The 18,899-nt window shown below is 38.0% G+C and overlaps 1 protein-coding gene across 2 annotated transcripts; it reads left to right on the forward strand.

Moving 5' to 3' along the window:
- Window positions 1-1,001: 1,001 nt before the first annotated feature.
- On the forward strand, window positions 1,002-6,886 carry LOC126618886 (MACPF domain-containing protein At1g14780-like). 2 transcript variants are annotated; one of them, XM_050287101.1, is made up of 7 exons: window positions 1,002-1,157; window positions 1,188-1,493; window positions 3,761-4,198; window positions 4,281-4,358; window positions 4,443-4,626; window positions 4,788-4,954; window positions 5,962-6,886. In XM_050287101.1, the coding sequence occupies exons 2-7, from the start codon at window positions 1,221-1,223 to the stop codon at window positions 6,664-6,666; spliced, it is 1,845 nt and encodes a 614-aa protein (XP_050143058.1). In that variant the 5' UTR covers window positions 1,002-1,157; window positions 1,188-1,220; the 3' UTR covers window positions 6,667-6,886. The 2 variants fall into 2 exon arrangements, with proteins under 2 accessions (XP_050143058.1, XP_050143057.1); XM_050287100.1 differs by having other exon boundaries at window positions 1,009-1,493.
- Window positions 6,887-18,899: the final 12,013 nt, after the last annotated feature.

Here is an 18,899-nt window from a genome sequence, read left to right on the forward strand (position 1 = left end):
GAAAATAATAAAAAAAATGAAAGGGAAGAGAGAAAAGAATAAACAAATGACAAAATTGATGGTGCCCAAGTGATGGGGAAAAAATATAATAAAAATAAGAAAATTCATGAATGATGTGTTCAAAACATCTTAAGAGGCGTCTAGCGCCAGTGATAAAAAAAGAAAAAAAAATATTGAAGCAATTGACGCATATAAATACATTTAAAATGTCTAAGTCGCGAGTAGCGTGCTGTGATTCAAAAAATACCTTTTGCACGCGGTTGTTTATGAAATATTATTTCTCAAATTTTAAACACTTAAGAGGTGCGTAGTGCTAGTTATAAAAAAAGTCTCTCACACATGCATAATAATGTGATTCAATTAGTTGTCAAATGATCATTATTTTTAACAAACGATGTTATTTACACTAAAGGGAGAGAGTATGTTTAGTCTCACAATGGGCTAACAATCAGTTGTTTATTAAATATTATTTTTTCTAATCTTAATGTAAATTCAATAAAATGTAGATGGAAATTGAAAGACCGCTTTTATTAATATGGATTCAGCTGCTTAGTTAAAAGACCGCTTTTATTAAATGTATTTATTATTCATTTCCATCTACATTAATAAATATATTTAAAACATGTAAATCACGCGTAACACGTCGTGATTCAAAATAGGCTTTATGCACGCATGTGAGCTCACGCACGTGCATAAAGGCTAGTTATTATAATTTTCGATGTTACAAGCGGAATCTTCCACGTTCAAACCCTTAAGCCGGTCACGCGCGTGCATGGAAGCTAGTTATTATAATTTTCGACGTTACAAGCGGAATCTTCCACGTTCAAACCCTTGAGCCGGTCTTTCCATATGTAGCCATTGCCGTTCTTACAAGGTTTAATTTTTATTTTATTTAACTTAGCGTAAAGATGAAAAGACTGTATAAAAAGTATACAAACAAACGGACAGCACACTTAGTTGACTTTTTTGAACCGTGGATAAATTAAATTCTCGTACTTTGTCTTTCGTTGAATCATTTGTTCTTGGTGGCGGTTCAATTCAAAGCTGGCTGACAAGTCTTTGAATTTGAAAGCTACTTCTTGAATTAACCAAATCATAAGCACTTTTGCTGATTTGGGTTGATAGCAGCACATGGGTTGGTGCCATTTCTTGTGATCGTTTAGAGAGAGAGAGAGAGAGAGAGAGAGAGAGAGAGAGAGATAGGAGAGAGAGAGAGAAGGATGAAGATGGAGGGTGCCCCCCAGAAGGCCATAGAAGTGAGAGCGTTGGAGGCACTTGGGCAGGGATTCGATTTGAGCAGCGATTTCAGACTCAAGTTTGCGAAGGGGTTGAAGGGAGGTGATGGGAGGTTGGTGGTGCTGAACGAGGCTAGTAAGAGGGACATTGTGATTCCAAATGCTGGAGGAGTTGTCATTCGTGGAGTTCCTCAGGATATTAGTTGCGATAAAGGCGATCGAATTCGGTTCAAATCCGATGTTCTTGAATTAAATCAGGTGAAAAATTCTCAATCTTTGATTGTTTCCTTCTGAGATTTTGCAATTTTGTGTTTGGTTTATGGTAATTGTTGTGATTGGGAACTGCTTGATTGAGTTGATTAAACTGCTTTCTCTTTTGGAATTTAGGTGCCTTAAGTGCTTAGATCGATTTTATTTAATTAATCAAGCTAATCAAGTTGATTAGGATTACTTTTGTTGAAAACCCAATAACATTTCTCGAAAAGTGCTTTTGGTCATTTAAAAGCACTTTCCAAACGAGCCCCTAGTTTCTAATTTACTGTGGCTAATACTTGGTTAAGAAGACCAATAAGGATCAAAACACAGTCCAACGGGCAAATCGCAAAGCTTCTCTCTTATTCTTCCTTAATTACATAACAAAACTCTAGAGTTAATTACATCTCCTGCACCTGCAAGGATTCTCTTGTCTAAGAGTAACTAATCCTAACAAAGGCTAATCACGACAACGAGAAGTAAACATAGAATTTTTACAAACAAGTACGAAACTGAAGGGGCCAGCTAGTTTTCGCGTTATCATGGAGTTTGTAATCTGACAATTGCAATTCTCTAGTACTCAAATATCAAAGCCAAAACTGACCTACATAGTATAGGACCATAGGAGGGACTTGTGGAAAAGTCACTTTGGCCAGACCCCTGAGTACGGCAGGGAAAACCAAGTAGTACTGCTAAGGTACAGCCACAGGTATGTGATGCAGAAAATTAGAAAGTGATGCACCGGGGCAATAAGAAAGCAAGATTCAGTAGATGATGTTTAATAGGCGATAGAATATGATTTCAGGGACATTGATAGTAAACTAGACTCGGGAGGTGATGAAAGTTGGAGCATGTTTGATTTGTAATTTCTTGACCTTTCCCTTCTCTATTGGCCCTACCAGGCAACATCTACCTACACAAGCTCCATCAGGCGATAGGAAGGATCCTACAAAAGTACGAAATTTCGATTGGTCAGATAATCAGATTGGTTGTGTTAAGGAAAAAAGGATAAAGTTAAATGTAAATACAATGTTGAAACATAGCTATACCACAATGAAATAAGGTCTATTCTGTTTTTGTTGTAAGAGGTAGTTGACGTTTTGATTGGAGGTGTGATCCCTATTGTATTACATTCAGGATAAAAACTTTTGCTTTTGTCTCTGAAATAGTATGTGTTAGGGAAACTTCGTATGTATGCATCTCACTCATGCGGTGGATTAGGTATTGGGAAGACCGGTTTTGACGGATATGTTATAAAAAGCAAACAGGGGCAAAAAATTAGGGTTCTGAAATTTCTAGACCAGCAACAATGCTTTGGAGATTTGGAGTTGTTTTGAGGGTTTAACCTTCTAGTTGGGATGAAAAGGGTCTGGATTGGGGTAGTAAATAGGTTAAAAAGTAATTGACTGTACGAAGGTGGAGCAGCATGCATATGAAATGTAGCAGATACAATGCTTTTGTGGAAAAGAACAAAGGAGGAAGACCCTCGGCATATGTGCTTTCAGTGAACCAAAAGTTTAAATCCATTTTTTGTGCTCGATTAATGTGAAAGATTTGATTACATAGGTACTTTACCTTTTCTTATGGGATTAAAACTGGAAATTCTACTTGGACTAAGGAAATTACTCGAAGGCTAGTATAATATCCCAGCATCCTGATATCCCAACATTCTCACTAGCCCGAGACCAATTGGTCATGGGTGGAGAAGCTCAAACGCTAAGCTTAGAATTCGTGATGTAGGATTCTATACTTTCAACAGAATCCACTATACTATTAAGTTAATACGGATGGAATACTATGTTTAAGAGAAACAGTTGAATACTCTGCTGTACTATGGTCGAAGTTCTTTTAGAAGTTAGATTGACAACAAAAATGGAAAATATAGAGAAAAGATGATGGTACCAAGTTTTGGGTGCTATTGTTTCGCAATACAACATTTTGATCCCCTGTTGCTCTTCCATTTTCAGGAAGTCCTGCATTCAGTTCTTTTGTCAATGGTGTTATTTACGTTTAACTGCAGTGTGTTAGTTGTTTTAAAACACTCTAGATTGCTTATAGCTGACTGTCGATATAGTTTTTGGTTGGAACATGTATTGCTTCTCCATTGGTAGTCTTTTCGTTCTCTTTCTCTCCTCTCTCCTGTTTATGGAATTATGACAAACTATATTTTGAATGTTAATTATATGTACTGATTGGTACTTTTTACATGGAAAGAAACATATATTTAAGCCTTAAAACTTATTCCGTTAGTCTTGGTTATAATGTTCTTGCAGATGTCGGAGCTACTTAATCAGAAATCTTCTGTGCAAGGGAAAATTCCTTCAGGCTATCTTAATGCCATTTTCGATTTAACTGGAGACTGGCTTCAAGATGCTGCAGAAACCAAATCTCTTGCTTTCGATGGTTTCTTCATTTCATTATACTATCTGCAACTAACAGCATCTCCATTAATATTGCATAACAAAGTACAGAAATCTGTTCCATCTCGTTGGGATCCAGCCGCATTATCTAGGTTCATCCGTTCATACGGGACACACATAATAATAGGAATGGCTGTTGGAGGTCAAGATTTAGTTTGTGTCAAACAGAAATATTCCTCACCGGTTCCCACAGCCGATGTCAGAAGACGCCTGGAGGATCTTGGGGATTTCCTATTTTCAGGCGGAAGCCCTTCTTTACTACGGGGAAAAACAAGAGATGGACGACATAAAGTAAACTGCTAAATTTGTTATTCAATGTTTTATACCTTTTTTTCTACATGTAGATATTTGATGAAGGCAACCATTTCTGTAGGTTCCAGATGTATTCGATCCTATTTTGCAGACAAACACTATGCAGTTAACCACTTTTCCCGAAACATCAAGCAAGGATGTAAGCAAAAAGATCAAGGACTTTAGTATGGACAACAACAATCCTAGGCTGTGATTAACTTTTCCTCTTTTTTAACTTGAACAGGGTCTTACTATGATTTTCTCAAAACGAGGAGGGGATGTGTTCTCGAATGGTCATTCCAATTGGCTCCAGTCAGTGCTTACTGAACCAGAAGCTATCCTCTTTAAGTTTGTACCTATTACTTCTCTTCTTACTGGGATTCCAGGAAGTGGCTATCTTAGTCATGCAATCAACTTGTATCTACGTTGTAAGTTATCCACTGCCCAACCAATGGAATGATGTTCATAAGTTTTACTATTAGGGTTCATATTAATTGCACAGCATGTACCCTACAATGATATCAACACATCTTTCTTGAGCTTCTATACATCAAATGGGCATTTAATTGATCCATAATCCTCATCTCAGACAAGCCTGCTCCAGAGGATTTACAACATTTCTTGGAGTTCCAAGTTCCTAGGCAATGGGCACCTATGTTCTGTGAGATGCCTCTATCGCTTCAACGTAAAAAGGCCACCTGTCCTACCTTGCAACTCAGTTTAATGGGTCCTAAGATCTATGTTAACTCTACACAGGTGCCTGAATCTCTCTCTCTCTCTCTCTCTCTCTCTCTCTCTCTCTACATGCACATACACATGAGTTTGGAAATTGATAGATTTTGAAACTTTGACTATTAAACTTGAAGCAGAAGAAATCGAAATGATTCAACTACTCTTTGGTTCTAACAGAATAGGAATCATGGCCTGCAGTTGCAACACGTCTTGTAATTAATAATCTGACTCCATTTTGAATAAGCTTTGAAGTAAAATCCAATTCTGAATTGAATTCAAATTACTAACAGATAAACCACTGCCCATATTTACTGGATCAGAAAGGTTTCTTGCTTAGTTTGCAAGCAACATCTTTTCTGTAGATGCGACGTCATTATGTCTAATTTTCAATAGCATACCAAACTTTTGCCTTAATAGTTACCAAAGTTGATACAAGGATAGCTGCATCTTTTCCAAATCTTATCCATCTTAGATAGATTCCGTGCCTTATAAGCCAGGGTTATCGTAGGTATGCATAAGCATGTTTTACAATTCTACCTCCTCCATAGAACACTTGTCGTGCCTTGTCACCCAAAACTGGACTGTGGAGAGATCAAGGCTGGCACGTACCGGCTATGTTTAAATATGCAATATCAGTTGGAGATAAATGGAAAGTAATTATAGATGCTGAAAGGCAGTGTTCCCTTTTGAAAGTTACACGCATATTTGATAAAGTTTCAATGTCTGTCTGTTCAGTATGCCTAGAGTCGCACCTCAGTCTGACATCTTAAATTCCAATGGGATCCATTGGGCTTTCTTTAGCAGATTTAGTTTTGTCCCACCAAAAAGCACTCTTGCTTAAACATGCACTAAATAGAGATGATTAAACAAATCTGAATGAAGTCATACCGTTGTTTTGTTTGTCAACTCCAATTGAAATCTACAGTTACGTTACTGCATTGTAATAGCTCAAGCACAAACAGTTTGGTCTTGATTATATATGCCTTTTAGTCAATTGATTTTCATTCCCCATCTAATTTCTGTCCATTCAGGTTTCAACTAGTCAAAAGCCAGTTGTTGGCCTACGCCTGTACTTAGAAGGGAAAAGACGAAATCGGCTAGCCCTACATGTACAACATCTCTCGAGCCTTCCAAATACTATGGATCTTTCAGTGGGTAGTACCAGCACAAGGCCAAGCTGGTGGCGGGGTTCTGACGACTCTGAGTTGAGCAACCAGTTCTTAGAGCCAATTAATTGGAAGAGATATTCGAAAATTTGTTCGTCTGTAGTCAAGCATGACCCCAACTGGTTGAAGGGAGATTCAGATGGCGTGTACATTGTAACTGGTGCACAGCTCCTTAGCAAAGGGAAATGGCCCAAGACAGTACTTCACCTTCGTCTGCATTTTTCCCACGTGCCCAATTGTGGAATCCGGAAAACTGAGTGGGCTGCGGTACCAGAGGCTTCTCACAAATCAAGTTTCCTTACGAATCTGAGCACAACGTTCACCTTCACTCAGCGGACAGTAACTGATCAGCAAAAACAGGATCCAGCTGCACTTAATTCGGGTGTATATCCAGATGGACCACCCATGCTAAATCACTCTTCAAAGCTTCTTAAATACGTGGAAACAGCGGAGGTTGTCCGTGGCCCGCATGATGCTCCGGGACATTGGTTAGTAACAGCTGCTAAACTAGTAAAAGAGGGAGGTAAAATTGGTTTACATGTAAAGTTTGCCTTGTTAGATTATTGGTGAAGTGCAGTTTTGTTTGTACATTTAGAGTGGAAAGAATAGTAGTCATTCTTTGTTTTTATGTTTTTCATTTCAAGGTTTTTGTATTTAATAAATATTATAAGGGTGTATATGTAATAATATTGTGCGTAGGGAGGGAGTTGTTAAGAGTAAAATTATATGTAAGGACTTAGGGCTGACTGTCTTAGCTCAGTTCTAATACATACCAATTTGGATTACCCAATTGCTGCTTGGTAAAAGAGTTCTTTGGTTATTTGATTTATGGGTTAAACTCTGTTTACTACCCTGAAGTTTTGTGGTTTTCAACATTTAATACATCAAGTTTTTTTCATCCCAAAGTCATACCTAAAGTGTTAATTTTGGGACAGTCTTATACATCAGTTAGTCTGGCTGTTAACTTTTCCGTTAACTGATGACGTGGCGCCCATGTGGACAATGATTGGACGCCATGTGTCATTAAGGAGTCCACGTGTAAATTAAAATTTCAATATTTTTTTTTGGTCATCTTGTACCTCACCCCCGAGCTTCCCTTCCTCTCTTATCCCTCCATTCTCTCCTCTGCACCAACCCACCAAACCCTCTTCTCCTCTCCTCCCAGTCCACCGTCAAATGCCCGGTGCTCGGTGACGAGATCGTGTACGCGACACCATTGAGGGAGATGAAGTCGGAGCGAATTTTCACGAAAATGGGTCATTTGCAAAGGTTGTTGGATCGGTTCTCACACACTCCTTTTCCATAAAATCCTACTAAATCTCTCTCTCTCTCTCTCTCTCAAAAAATCCAATCACATAACTCAAAACCCAAATTTTTTTCTAAATCTCAACCTGGATATTAACATTTCAGCCGAAACCTAAACCCTAGACAGGCACAAATGTTCAATTCTTCATAGAAAATTTACAGAAATTTGACAAACCCAGCAAAACAAAATCCAAACATATCCAAAATTAGCAAGAGAAACACAAACCCAAAAGCAAATCAGCCTTTCACACTAAGCAAACATGGCAGCAGCCATGGACGCCCATGGCCCTTTCATCTCAGAAGGCCATAACCAACGATGGAATAACCAAAAATACCAAAGAAAGAGCAGATTCCAAACAAACCCAAATCGAAATAAACCCTAGAAATTGAAATTTTGAATTGAAATTCAAATTGGGGGAGCTTTGAGATTTTACCTAAATAGCAGCTCGGATGGGGAAAAGTTGAGAACTTTGTACTGCTGCAGCTAGGTTCGAATGGGTGAGATTTAGAAATAAAAAATTGAAAAAAATATTAAAGGAAAAATCGAGGGAGGGGCTGTGCCAGGGAGTATTTGTATATGTCTCTTTGAGAGGAAGAGGAGAGAGAAAGCCTGATGTTATGAAACACAGAGGGGAGAGAGGGGGGAGAGAGAGAGGAGATGAGAGGAGAGAGAAGGGTTGGCAGTCGCACGATTTCTGCCGCACCATTCTCTCCAACTAACAGAGCCTCAGGGTCTCCAACTCTGCTTCTCCAGAAATCCCAAAGCTGAGTCCCTCGCCGCCGCTGGGGAAGCCGCCGAAAATCCCAGCCGAACCCACTTCTCGGTGAGCTTCGTTTTCCTGGTCGACGTTCTCGAAGCCCAAGTCGAGGTTTGTGGAGCCGGTTCCTCTTGCGTTTTGATATGGAGAGAATGGAGGTTTTGAAGGTTTTTCTTGATAAGTTTTTTGATATGGAATATCCGGATTGCGTTAAGGCTTTTGATGCTTATGCAAGTGAGGCGGAGAGAATGGAGAGGAAAGGACAGAGGGTTTGGTGGGTTGGTGCAGAGGAGAGAATGGAGGGATAAGGGAGGAAGCCAAATTTTTTTAATTTTTAATTTCCACGTGGACCCTTAATGACACGTGGCATCTAGTCATTGTCCACATGGACACCACGTCATCAGTTAACGGAAGAGTTAACAGCCAGACTAACGGATGTATGAGACTGTCCCAAAATTAACACTTTAGGTATGACTTTGGGACGAAAAAAATTTCATGTACCAAATGTTGAAAACCACGAAACTTGAGGGTAGTAAACAATCTTTTGCCCTTGATTTATTTATCATTTTTTTTGTGTCTATATTCAAATTGGTGAGAAAGAATCCAACGTTAATGGGAGGTGTTAGAAAATGAGCACGTGGAGTATTTTGGTCAGCTTATTTCTATAATTTCTCGTTTAACTAATTCAATTCAAGGGCTAAAAGTAAACATAAGAAAATGAGTGTCTGAAAATCACTTTCCTACCCAAAACGACATAATTTCGAGATTCTATTTGATTGTGGTCATTCCTTAAGTAAAGATGTTTTGTTGGCTTTGCTTGTGCTTTTTACAAGCAACCACCATCCTAAACCATCTTGCTTTTGTGAGTGTTCATTTGCACACAAGTTTTGGCTTCATGCCTCCGGAACTGTCCCATTCCTCCGTCAGATCAACGAAACGTGACACTAGATTAATAATAATGGGATTAAAAGTGTTTAAGTTCGTTTTATGACCTACTTAATCTATGATTACTGAGATTTCTCTCTTCATCTCGTATTGAATGATGAAATAGTAATTAGAAAAAACACTCTAAAACTATACAAAAGTACTTCAAGAACTGAGTTGATTTAGAGATGATGAAAGGAATCTCAGTAATCTTAGATTACGTACAATAGGAGATTATGAAAGGAATTCAAGAACTCCTTATCTATTCAATTGTCAAGCTTAATTAATTGTTAATGAGGTTTGAAATTTCTTCACCCATTATCAATTCAATTTTGGTTTTTTTAATTATAAAATATTTTGTTTTTACAAACGATATATTATCTACACTAAATTTATTTAAACTGTGAGAAGTGATGAGGGTTTAAACTCGGGATGCAGTGGGTTAAAGAGGAAGACCCTAACCACCAAGACAATTCACTACTTGCTTTTTAATCAAATATTAAGTTTGAAAGTATTTTATCTAGTGTAACACTGAGGAAGACCCTAACCCCCTTTCTCTCATATTTTCTCCATATCTTTAGCAACAAAAATGAAAACTAAAAAGCAAAAAAAAGGAAAAAGGGTTATGGCCCCTAAATTTATCTGGGAGAGGTCGCACTTGGTGCGATGGCAAGTGCCTTCGCCCATGAGCGGTAGGTCTCGGGTTCGAGACTTGGGAGCAGCCTCTCCATAAATGGGGGTAAGGCTAGCCGACATTCACCTCTCCCAGACCCTGCGTAAAGCGGGAGCCTTGTACACTGGGTACGACCTTTTTATTGATGTGGTTTGCAATTACTTTTGTAAGAAATACTTTTATTCATAGACGTTTTTTACTAGAAGTGTTGTTATTATTCACACGTCAAAATTTTTATTGAAACTTCATATATGCTTAAGACAAACATTTGAAGGTGATTAAGCACCTGCTGCTTTCTCCATAACAGGCTCTAGTAAGATAGCAGCAGGAGGGCATGAATATTCGTATGAGGTGATGCAATAATCAAAAAGCCTTGGAGGGAAGTGGAGGGCTGCGTGAAATAATTGGGGTTTCTCCAAAAGTGTGAAAGTGAATTCTACCCATAATTGCTTGTCTGGTCAGCGGTCACCAGTGAACAATAATGGTACGTATGAAAAAACGCATGCATGCACGTTCAACATGCTTGCGGCCCATGCTTGCGTAAATTACAAGTTTTGCATGTAGATGAATGGTTGGTATAGCACTGCTATACATCTGCCTTGACCAATCAACAAAGTGAAGATCCATTTTTAACTAGAGATTTCAAATATTATTTTAGCATATCAAAGGCTCTAATAGATTGAAAATGACGCAGGTTAGCTCAAGTACGAAACTTCAATCCCATTTTCTACAGATATCTTGTCGATGTTGGAATATTAGTATTAACAGAATCTCTAATCACATGCATATTTGTATTTAGTTAGAGTTGAACCTGAGGAAGCCATGGATGTAACTCAAGTAGTTTCTTCTACTCACTTGGAGACCTTATATTCTTATGGTGATAGAACCCTCGTATTCAGAATGTATTCTCTGTGAGTAGGGAACCCTTGTATGTATAGAAGCAATGGTCGCCAACCTCCATCTATCGTGGAGGGTTGATTATTCATCCATTGCTAATCCCAGTCGTGGTTTAGTTGTTGTGGAACGTGCTTTTCAACAGCAGTTGGAACTATATTCCTTAGTTATAGGAGCTAGTATTACACGTACTCAAACTCTTAATTAATTTGTATTTAAGCAACCTATTATTTCACCTTAATCATAACTAGTTTAGTCCACATAGGATTCTTACATTCTCCCATATGGATGTTAACTACTTATAATGATAAGTCCATGACAAATTTTTCCTTAGTGATCACGTTCGAGTTTTGACGCAGCTAGCTTCATATACTCAGCTGCCAATAATCATTTGAGGTTTGAACTCCAGAAAATAATGCATGTAAACTTATTGCATCCACCCTAGAATCAAAATACTCAAAATCATATTGCATGATGCAATTGATATATACATTTATATACAGATTCCGTATAAGTAATCCTTTATTTCTACATTCAGTTGCTCCCACACAATTACGTACCCAATGTACCTTTATAAAGCTAACTTTATGTTTCCTTCAACCTTAATCACTGGATACTAGCTTTTCAAGCTTCCTGCATAATCATATGAAACTAACATGCTTTTTGGAACATAATTCAGTTGTACTAATACATATTATAAACTGAATCAACATGGCATTATTTACAATAAGCATAGGGAAAATAAGATAAACTAAGCATCAGGTCCAGATGCTATCAAAATCATGCAGCAGCTTTCTTTACTCCTACATTTCAGTTGATTCAAAATCATCATGCACACCCATGTTTGCAACATGATCTTTGAAGACTCCCACCATCAATGGTTTTGTCAATGGATCAGCCAACATAAGCTGTGTATCAATGTGCTCAACATGTACTTCTCCTTTCTTCACATGCTCTTTTACTGACAAATACTTCATGTCCATCAACCGAGTAGCATCAGATTTCTTGTTATTATTCGAGAAGAATACAACTGACTTGTTATCATAATATATAGTCAAAGGTCTTGATATGGTGTCCACGATCCTCATGAAACTTATGAGATTCTTCAACCACATCCCTTTCTTTGTGGCTTCAAACAATGCTATGAACTCAGCCTTCATGGTGGAAGTGGCTAGTGCCTTTTGGTTAGCACTTCTCCAAGACATAGCTGCTCTTGCAAGAACAAATATATAGCCACTAGTTGATTTCCTATCATCAATGCAGCCAGCAAAGTCTGAGTCCGAGTACCCCACAAGCTCCAAATTCTCAACTCTCTTGTAGGTTAGCATGAATACCTTTGTCCTTTGTAGATATCTAAAGGCATTTTTCACAGCAACCCAATGTTGTTCCCCATGGTTCGATTGATACCTCCCTAACACACTTATGGTAAATGCAAGATTAGGTTTAGTGCATACATGAGCCTTCTAACCAAAGAAGCATAGGGCTTCGTTGTCATACCTTGTTTCTCAAGTTCATTTCTAGGACATTGAGACTTATTAAGTCTATCCCCTTTTCCCATTGGAACCTCACCACCTGAACATTGTTGCATATTGAAACGTTGAAGCATTTTTTCAATATAAGTCTTTTGTGAAAGTCCCAACAAACCTCTTGATCTATCTCTGACTATTTCAATCCCTAAAACAAATTAAGCATCTCCCATATCTTTCATTTCAAAAGATTTGGACAACAAACCCTTGGTCTTAATCAACAAGTTTAAACAATTGCTTGCTAGTAAGATTATTAGCATTTGATTTTCTGGGTAGACTCAATGGAACAGTAAGAACACACACAGAGAACAGAGTTTTCTTAGATTTCAATGTATTCAGCTTGCTCTCTAAGCAAGGAGCTCAAAGAGCATGTTTTACCGTTGGAGGAGTGAGAAACAACTTCACCCTCTCACAACATTACAAAAACATCACAACCATTCATTTCTAAGCCATCATGTAAGATGCTTACACTTGTCATGAGATATGACTCATTACAATCTAATCTAGATACCATATGGAATATGATCCAATGACTTACATTAAAACCTGCACAATGCTTATAATAAACCTAACACAGCAAATACATTTATACACCAATACTCCCTTCTAAATGTTTTGCTGATTTTACTCCAAGTGCATCTCTCAAGTACTCAAATCGATCTTTAGGAAGAGCCTTTGTAAACATGTCTGCCAATTGCTCCTCTGTTCTGCAGTAGTGTAATTCAATGGTGCCATCTTGAATAGCATCCCTTATGAAGTGATATTTTCTGTTGTTATGCCTTGTTTTCTAATGGAATACTGGATTCTTGGACATGGCTATGGCAGAGGTGTTATCACAGAGCAAAGATGTAGCCTCTACTTGTTCTTCTCCAAAATCAGACAACACAAATCTCAGCCACATTGCTTGCGTTGTGGCTACTGCAGCAGATACATATTCAGCTTCTGCAGTAGATAGTGCCACACTGCATTGTTTAACAGAAGCCCAAGAGAATACCCTTGAACCAAAACTGAATGCATAGCCCGAGGTACTTTTCATATCATCCAAGCTTCCTGCCCAGTCACTATCACAATAGCTTATCAACACAGCAGCTTTACCCTTCACATACTCAATTCCAAAATCCAGTGTCCCTTATACATATCTCAATACCCTTTTAGCTGTTCCCATGTGCTTCATGGTAGGTTTATGCATAAATCTTGCCAACAAGCATGATGCATACATCAAATCTGGTCTAGTAGCTGTTAGATATAACAAACTACCAACCATTTTCCTGTATAAACCTTCATCAGCTTCCTCACTTCCATCGACTTTGGATAATCTGTCAGTACTAGTAAGTGGAGTTTTCACAGCTTTACAATCCTTCAAACCAAATTTTTCCAGTAAAGACTTGGCGTACTTTTTCTGATGAATGAATATGCCATTATCTGTCTGAATGATGCCTAAGCCAAGGAAATGATGCAACAATCCCAAATCTGACATTTCATACTGTTTCATCATATCATTTTTGAATTCTTGCCATATTATCAAAACTCCCTGTGTAGATAATGTCATCTACATACAGAGATACAATAAGCACACCTGCATCACTGAATTTAGTTACAAAGTAGCTTCACTTTGACTTCTCTTGAAACCAGACTGATTCAAATATGTATCTATCTCATCATACCAAGCTCTGAGAGCTTGTTTCAGACCATATAAGGCCTTTTTCAGTCTGTAAACCTTGTCTTCTTTCCCTTTGACTTCAAACCCCTGTGGTTGATCAACATATACTTCCTCATGTAGTGAACCATTTAGGAATGCCGATTTAACATCCAATTGGAACAATTTCCATTCCTTTTGGGCTGCCAGTACAATCAAGGTTCTAATGGTATCGAGCCTTGCCACTGGTGCAAAGGTCTCATTAAAGTTAACCCCAGGCTTCTGAGAATAGCCCTTTGCCACTAATCTTGCCTTATTTTTCTGCACTGATCCATCCAGATTAAGCTTTGTCTTATAGACCCATTTGACACCAATTACTGGTTTATCAAACGGCCTATTGACTAACTCCCATGTGTCATTCTTTTCTATCATTTCAATTTCTGTAGACATAGCTTTTCTCCAAGCTTCATCACCTGATGCTTCTTCAAAACACTCAGGTTCTATCACATAGAAATTACACCTTTCATATATATATCTTTCACACTTCTGAATTTGAGAGGTGTGTGATCAAACTTTTGCGGTTTAGTAAGATTCACTTGTTCCTCTTGACTTGAATGAGAAACAACAGTTTGATCTTGTTGCTCCAGTAAAGATTCTGTACACCCCTCATCTACTTCACTTTCAACATTACTCCCTTCATCACAATGTACTTCATTAGAGACTGAAATGGACAGATTCTTCTCAGCATGAGTTTTCCAATTCCAGTAAGAGTTCTCATCAAAGATTACATCTCTTGAGATAATAATCTTCTTGGTTTCAGGATTGAATAATCTGTAACCTTTCTCACAAGATCCATAACCAAGAAAAATGCATTTGACACTTGTTGCATCCAGTTTCTGCCTCATTTGTGATGGAACTTGTGCATAGCATAGAGATCCAAACACTCTTAAATGTTTCACTCCAGGCTTCCTTCCACTGTAAGCTTCAAAAAGAGTCTTCTTGTTCAAAGCTTTGGTGGGACATCTATTTAGAATATAGACAGCAGTGTTAATTGCTTTTGCCCAAAATTCAAATGGAATACCCTTCTCCAGCAGCATACACTTAGCCATTTCTACAATGGTTCTATTCCTCATCTCTACAACACCAATCTGCTGAGGGGAATAGGCCACTGTGAGCTGTCTCTCCAAACCAAAATCTTCACAAAACTGAGAAAATTCAAGTGAAGTATACTCTCCTCCCCTGTCACTTCTTAATTTTTTCAATTTATATCCACTTTGAAGTTCAACAGTTGCTTTAAATTTCTTGAACACACTGAATGTCTCAGATTTACTCCTCAAAAAATAAACTCATCCCATTCTGGTACAATCATCTGTGAAAGTGATGAAATACTTGTTTCCAACCTTGGTAGGTGTTTGCATGGGTCCACATATGTCAGTATGGATCAATTCCAATGGTAAGACAGCTATCCATTTAGTTTTCTTGGGAAAAGCTTCTCTGGAATGCTTGCCAAATGCACAACCTTCACACACTTTGGTGTTCACTTCCATCTCAGGCAGACCGGTTACCATTTCATGCTCTTGAAGCTGCATTAGAGCATTCATGTTCAAGTGTCCTAATCTTCTATGCCATATTTCAGCAGATTGACCAACACTAGCCCTCATGGCAAAGTGAATTCCTGGTTGTAATTTCAAAGGAAAGCTTCTATTTCCTTTCATTGGAACTTTAACAACTAGATTTGAGCATGTAGCATCATCATAAATTCTGACTTCAATTCCCCCAAAGACAAGATAGTATCCATGCTCCATCATCTGTCCCACACTTAACAGATTCTCTTTCAAACCAGGTACAAACATAATCTCTCTTATATATCTTTTGCCTTGCTTAGTTTCAACCATTAAGTCACCCTTTCCAACCACATCAACTAATTGTCCTGTGCCTATTTCTACTTTGGCAGTTACTCTCTTATCTATATTCACCAATAGATCTTCTCTTCCTGTCATGTGGTTACTACAACCACTGTCAATATACCATGTGTCTTCATGCTTCTTCACAACAGCTGTCATACACGTATAAAACATAGTTGGATTATTATCCACTTGTCCAGCATAATTTGCTTGTTGAACTGCTTTCTTAGATCTGCAATCTTTGGCAAAATGCCCTGGCTTATCACAATTATGACACCTTGGTTTTCCTTTGAACCAACATTCTCCAAAGTGGAGTTTGTCACAGTATTTGCAGGAATTCTTAGCTTCATCAGAGGATGTAACAAACTTCCCTTGCTGATGCACATGTTTGTTATCCCACTTCTTACCCTTAGACTTCCAATTCTTTGTGGGTTTGAAGTTTTAATTGGCATTATAGTTAGTCTTCCTGGGAGCTATACTTAAACTAGCAAATGACTTTTCATTTCTATCTTTAGAGTGTCTCTCAATCCGTTGTTCATACTCCTTTAGAGTAGCAACAACATCCTGCACATCAACAGTTTCCAGATCCCTAGTGTTTTTTTATCACAGCAACAATACTATCATAGGACCTAGGCAAACTTATCAATAGCTTCTGCACAATTCTTTGATTTCCTATATCTTCACCATAACTTTTCATTTGTGACATAAGATCAAATAATCGCACAACATACACAGAGAATGCTTCATTTTCACCCATACGAGTATATTCAAAATCACGCCTTAAACTTTGGAGTTTCACAGATCTCACTTGTTTATCCCCAATAAATTCTTGCTTCAGTGCATCCCAAGCCTCTTTTGCCATCTCAAGTATGGCGATTCGTGGGAAAATTTCATCGGACACAACATCTTGAATAATCTCGAGAGCCTTAGCATCCTTCACTATGTTCTCTTTCAGAAGTTTGAGATCAATTGCAGTGAGTTCTCCTTCACTCTTCGCCGAATGACTATAACCCTTCTCTACCATATCCCACAGATCGTGAGATCTGAAGATGGTCTTCATCTTTATTTGCCAGAAATCAAAGTTGTCTCCATGGAAAACTGGTGCTCTTAGATCAGCACCACTCGATCCAGCCATATCAGACTTGTTATCGAGTAACCCAGAAATGTTTCAAAAATTTCTTCAGTCACATCGAACCCGATTCTTCTCCGAGTTCCTCAGATGCGAACCTTGTCACAGATTCACGCCCAGATTTAGATCCAACCTGGCTCTGATACCATATTAACGTTTGATTTTCTAGGTAGACTCAATGGAACAGTAAGAACACACACAGAGAACAGAGTTTTCTTAGATTTCAATGTATTCAGCTTGCTCTCTAAGCAAGGAGCTCAAAGAGCATGTTTTACCGTTGGAGGAGTGAGAAACAACTTCACTCTCTCACAACATTACAAAAACATCACAACAATTTATTTATAAGCCATCATGTAAGATGCTTACACTTGTCATGAGATATGACTCATTACAATCTAATATAGATACCATATGGAATATGATCCAATGGCTTACATTAAAACCTGTATAATGCTTATAATAAACCTAACACAGCAAATACATTTATACACCAATAAAGATGTCATCCACATATAAAATAAGGAATATGAATTTCGAGCCACACACCTTTAAATAAATGCAGTCATCGATTTTGTTTTCATGGAAACCAAGGGTAGTCACTTTCTCATCAAATTTCAAATACCATTGACGTGAGGCTTACTTCAAACCATATATAGATTTATTTAACCTACATACCATGTTTTCTTCTCCTTCTTTCACAAAGCTTGGGGGCCGACTCATGTACATGTCTTCTTCCAGATCACCATTGAGAAATGCCGTTTTAACATCCATTTGGTGAAGCTCAAGGTTGTAATGTGCCACTAAAGCTGTTGAGACTGGTGAGAAAGTCTCTGTGTAATCAATTCCCTCAGTTTGAGTAAAACCCTTAGCCACCAATCTCGCCTTGTATCTCTCAATCTTGCCAACTGAATCTTTCTTGGTTTTAAACACCCATTTGCACCCTATAGCTTTGACATTTTCACGTGCATGAACTAGAGTCCACACATTGTTGACCTACATAGATTTTAATTCATCCACCATTGCTTCATACCAAAGATTAGAATGCTCAGACTTCATTGCTTGTTCGAACGTGATTGGATCTTCTGAAATACCTCAGTGACTTCAATTTATTGGAGATAAACTAGGTACTCATCAGGGACTACTGACCTCCTAGTTCTCGGTGGTTGCACTATCCTATCAAGGGTGACTTGTTGTTCAAGCAATTTATTTCCTGTTGATGATGAAGGCTCGGTTGCATTTTGTGTCTGAGTTTGATCACTTGGATGATTGAATTGTTGAATCTTGAATTTTATCTGTGGTTGAACTTAATTTAGAACCCCATGGTGATCTTGTGCAATACATGTGTTCATGGTATCATTATTAACAATCAGGTCCAACTTAATATCAGGAAGCACAACCATTGTCTCATCAAAATCAAAGCTCATCTCTTTACTTTGATAATCTTGGAAGTCTTCATCACTTTCAATGAATTTGGCCACACTTGTCTCAAATATCATGTTGGGAAGACTAGGAGAGTAAAACCTTTAACCCTTGGATTTATTAGGAAATCCCATAAAATTACAAGAGACAGTCTTTGAGTCTAACTTCAACTTTGCCTCTGCACATTATTGGATGAAAAAAAAAAGCGCTCATTATTGGATGAAAGCCCTGTTGTTTTGAGCATTTTGTATCTGGCGGAGAGGAGAAGTTTTCTATTGAAGTTGACAATGACTTTATCTTCTTCATTTTTTAAAGGTCAGATTATTTCTTACATAAGAGACCCTGCATAAGCTTATAAGTAGTTGCGTAACTTCTCATATTGCTAATTGGTTTTATGGTGGAACCTTAACTTTTTTTTATGGGATCATAGCAGTTTGTCCCATGTGTGAAGCTCAATAACCACATGCGCTCCACGTCACCCATTTTGCTAATTGATTTTATAGTGAAACCTTAATTTCATCACAAATGAGAAATGAACATGCACACCCCTTTTTTCCTTCTGCACTCCATTGTTTATTCTATAAGGGGGTGTTTGTTTGACCTCCTTAACTTTCATTGGATTAGACTAGATTAAA

Source organism: Malus sylvestris, chromosome 4 (assembly GCF_916048215.2).
Source record: "Malus sylvestris chromosome 4, drMalSylv7.2, whole genome shotgun sequence".
NCBI classification, from domain to species: domain Eukaryota; kingdom Viridiplantae; phylum Streptophyta; class Magnoliopsida; order Rosales; family Rosaceae; genus Malus; species Malus sylvestris.

Coding starts and splice junctions, on each gene's coding strand:
- LOC126618886 (XM_050287101.1), top strand. CDS start 1,221: ATGAAGATGGAGGGTGCCCCCCAGAAGGCCATAGAAGTGAGAGCGTTG. Junction 4,627..4,787: donor AATCAACTTGTATCTACGTT/GTAAGTTATCCA, acceptor TCCTCATCTCAG/ACAAGCCTGCTCCAGAGGAT. Junction 4,955..5,961: donor TCTATGTTAACTCTACACAG/GTGCCTGAATCT, acceptor CTGTCCATTCAG/GTTTCAACTAGTCAAAAGCC.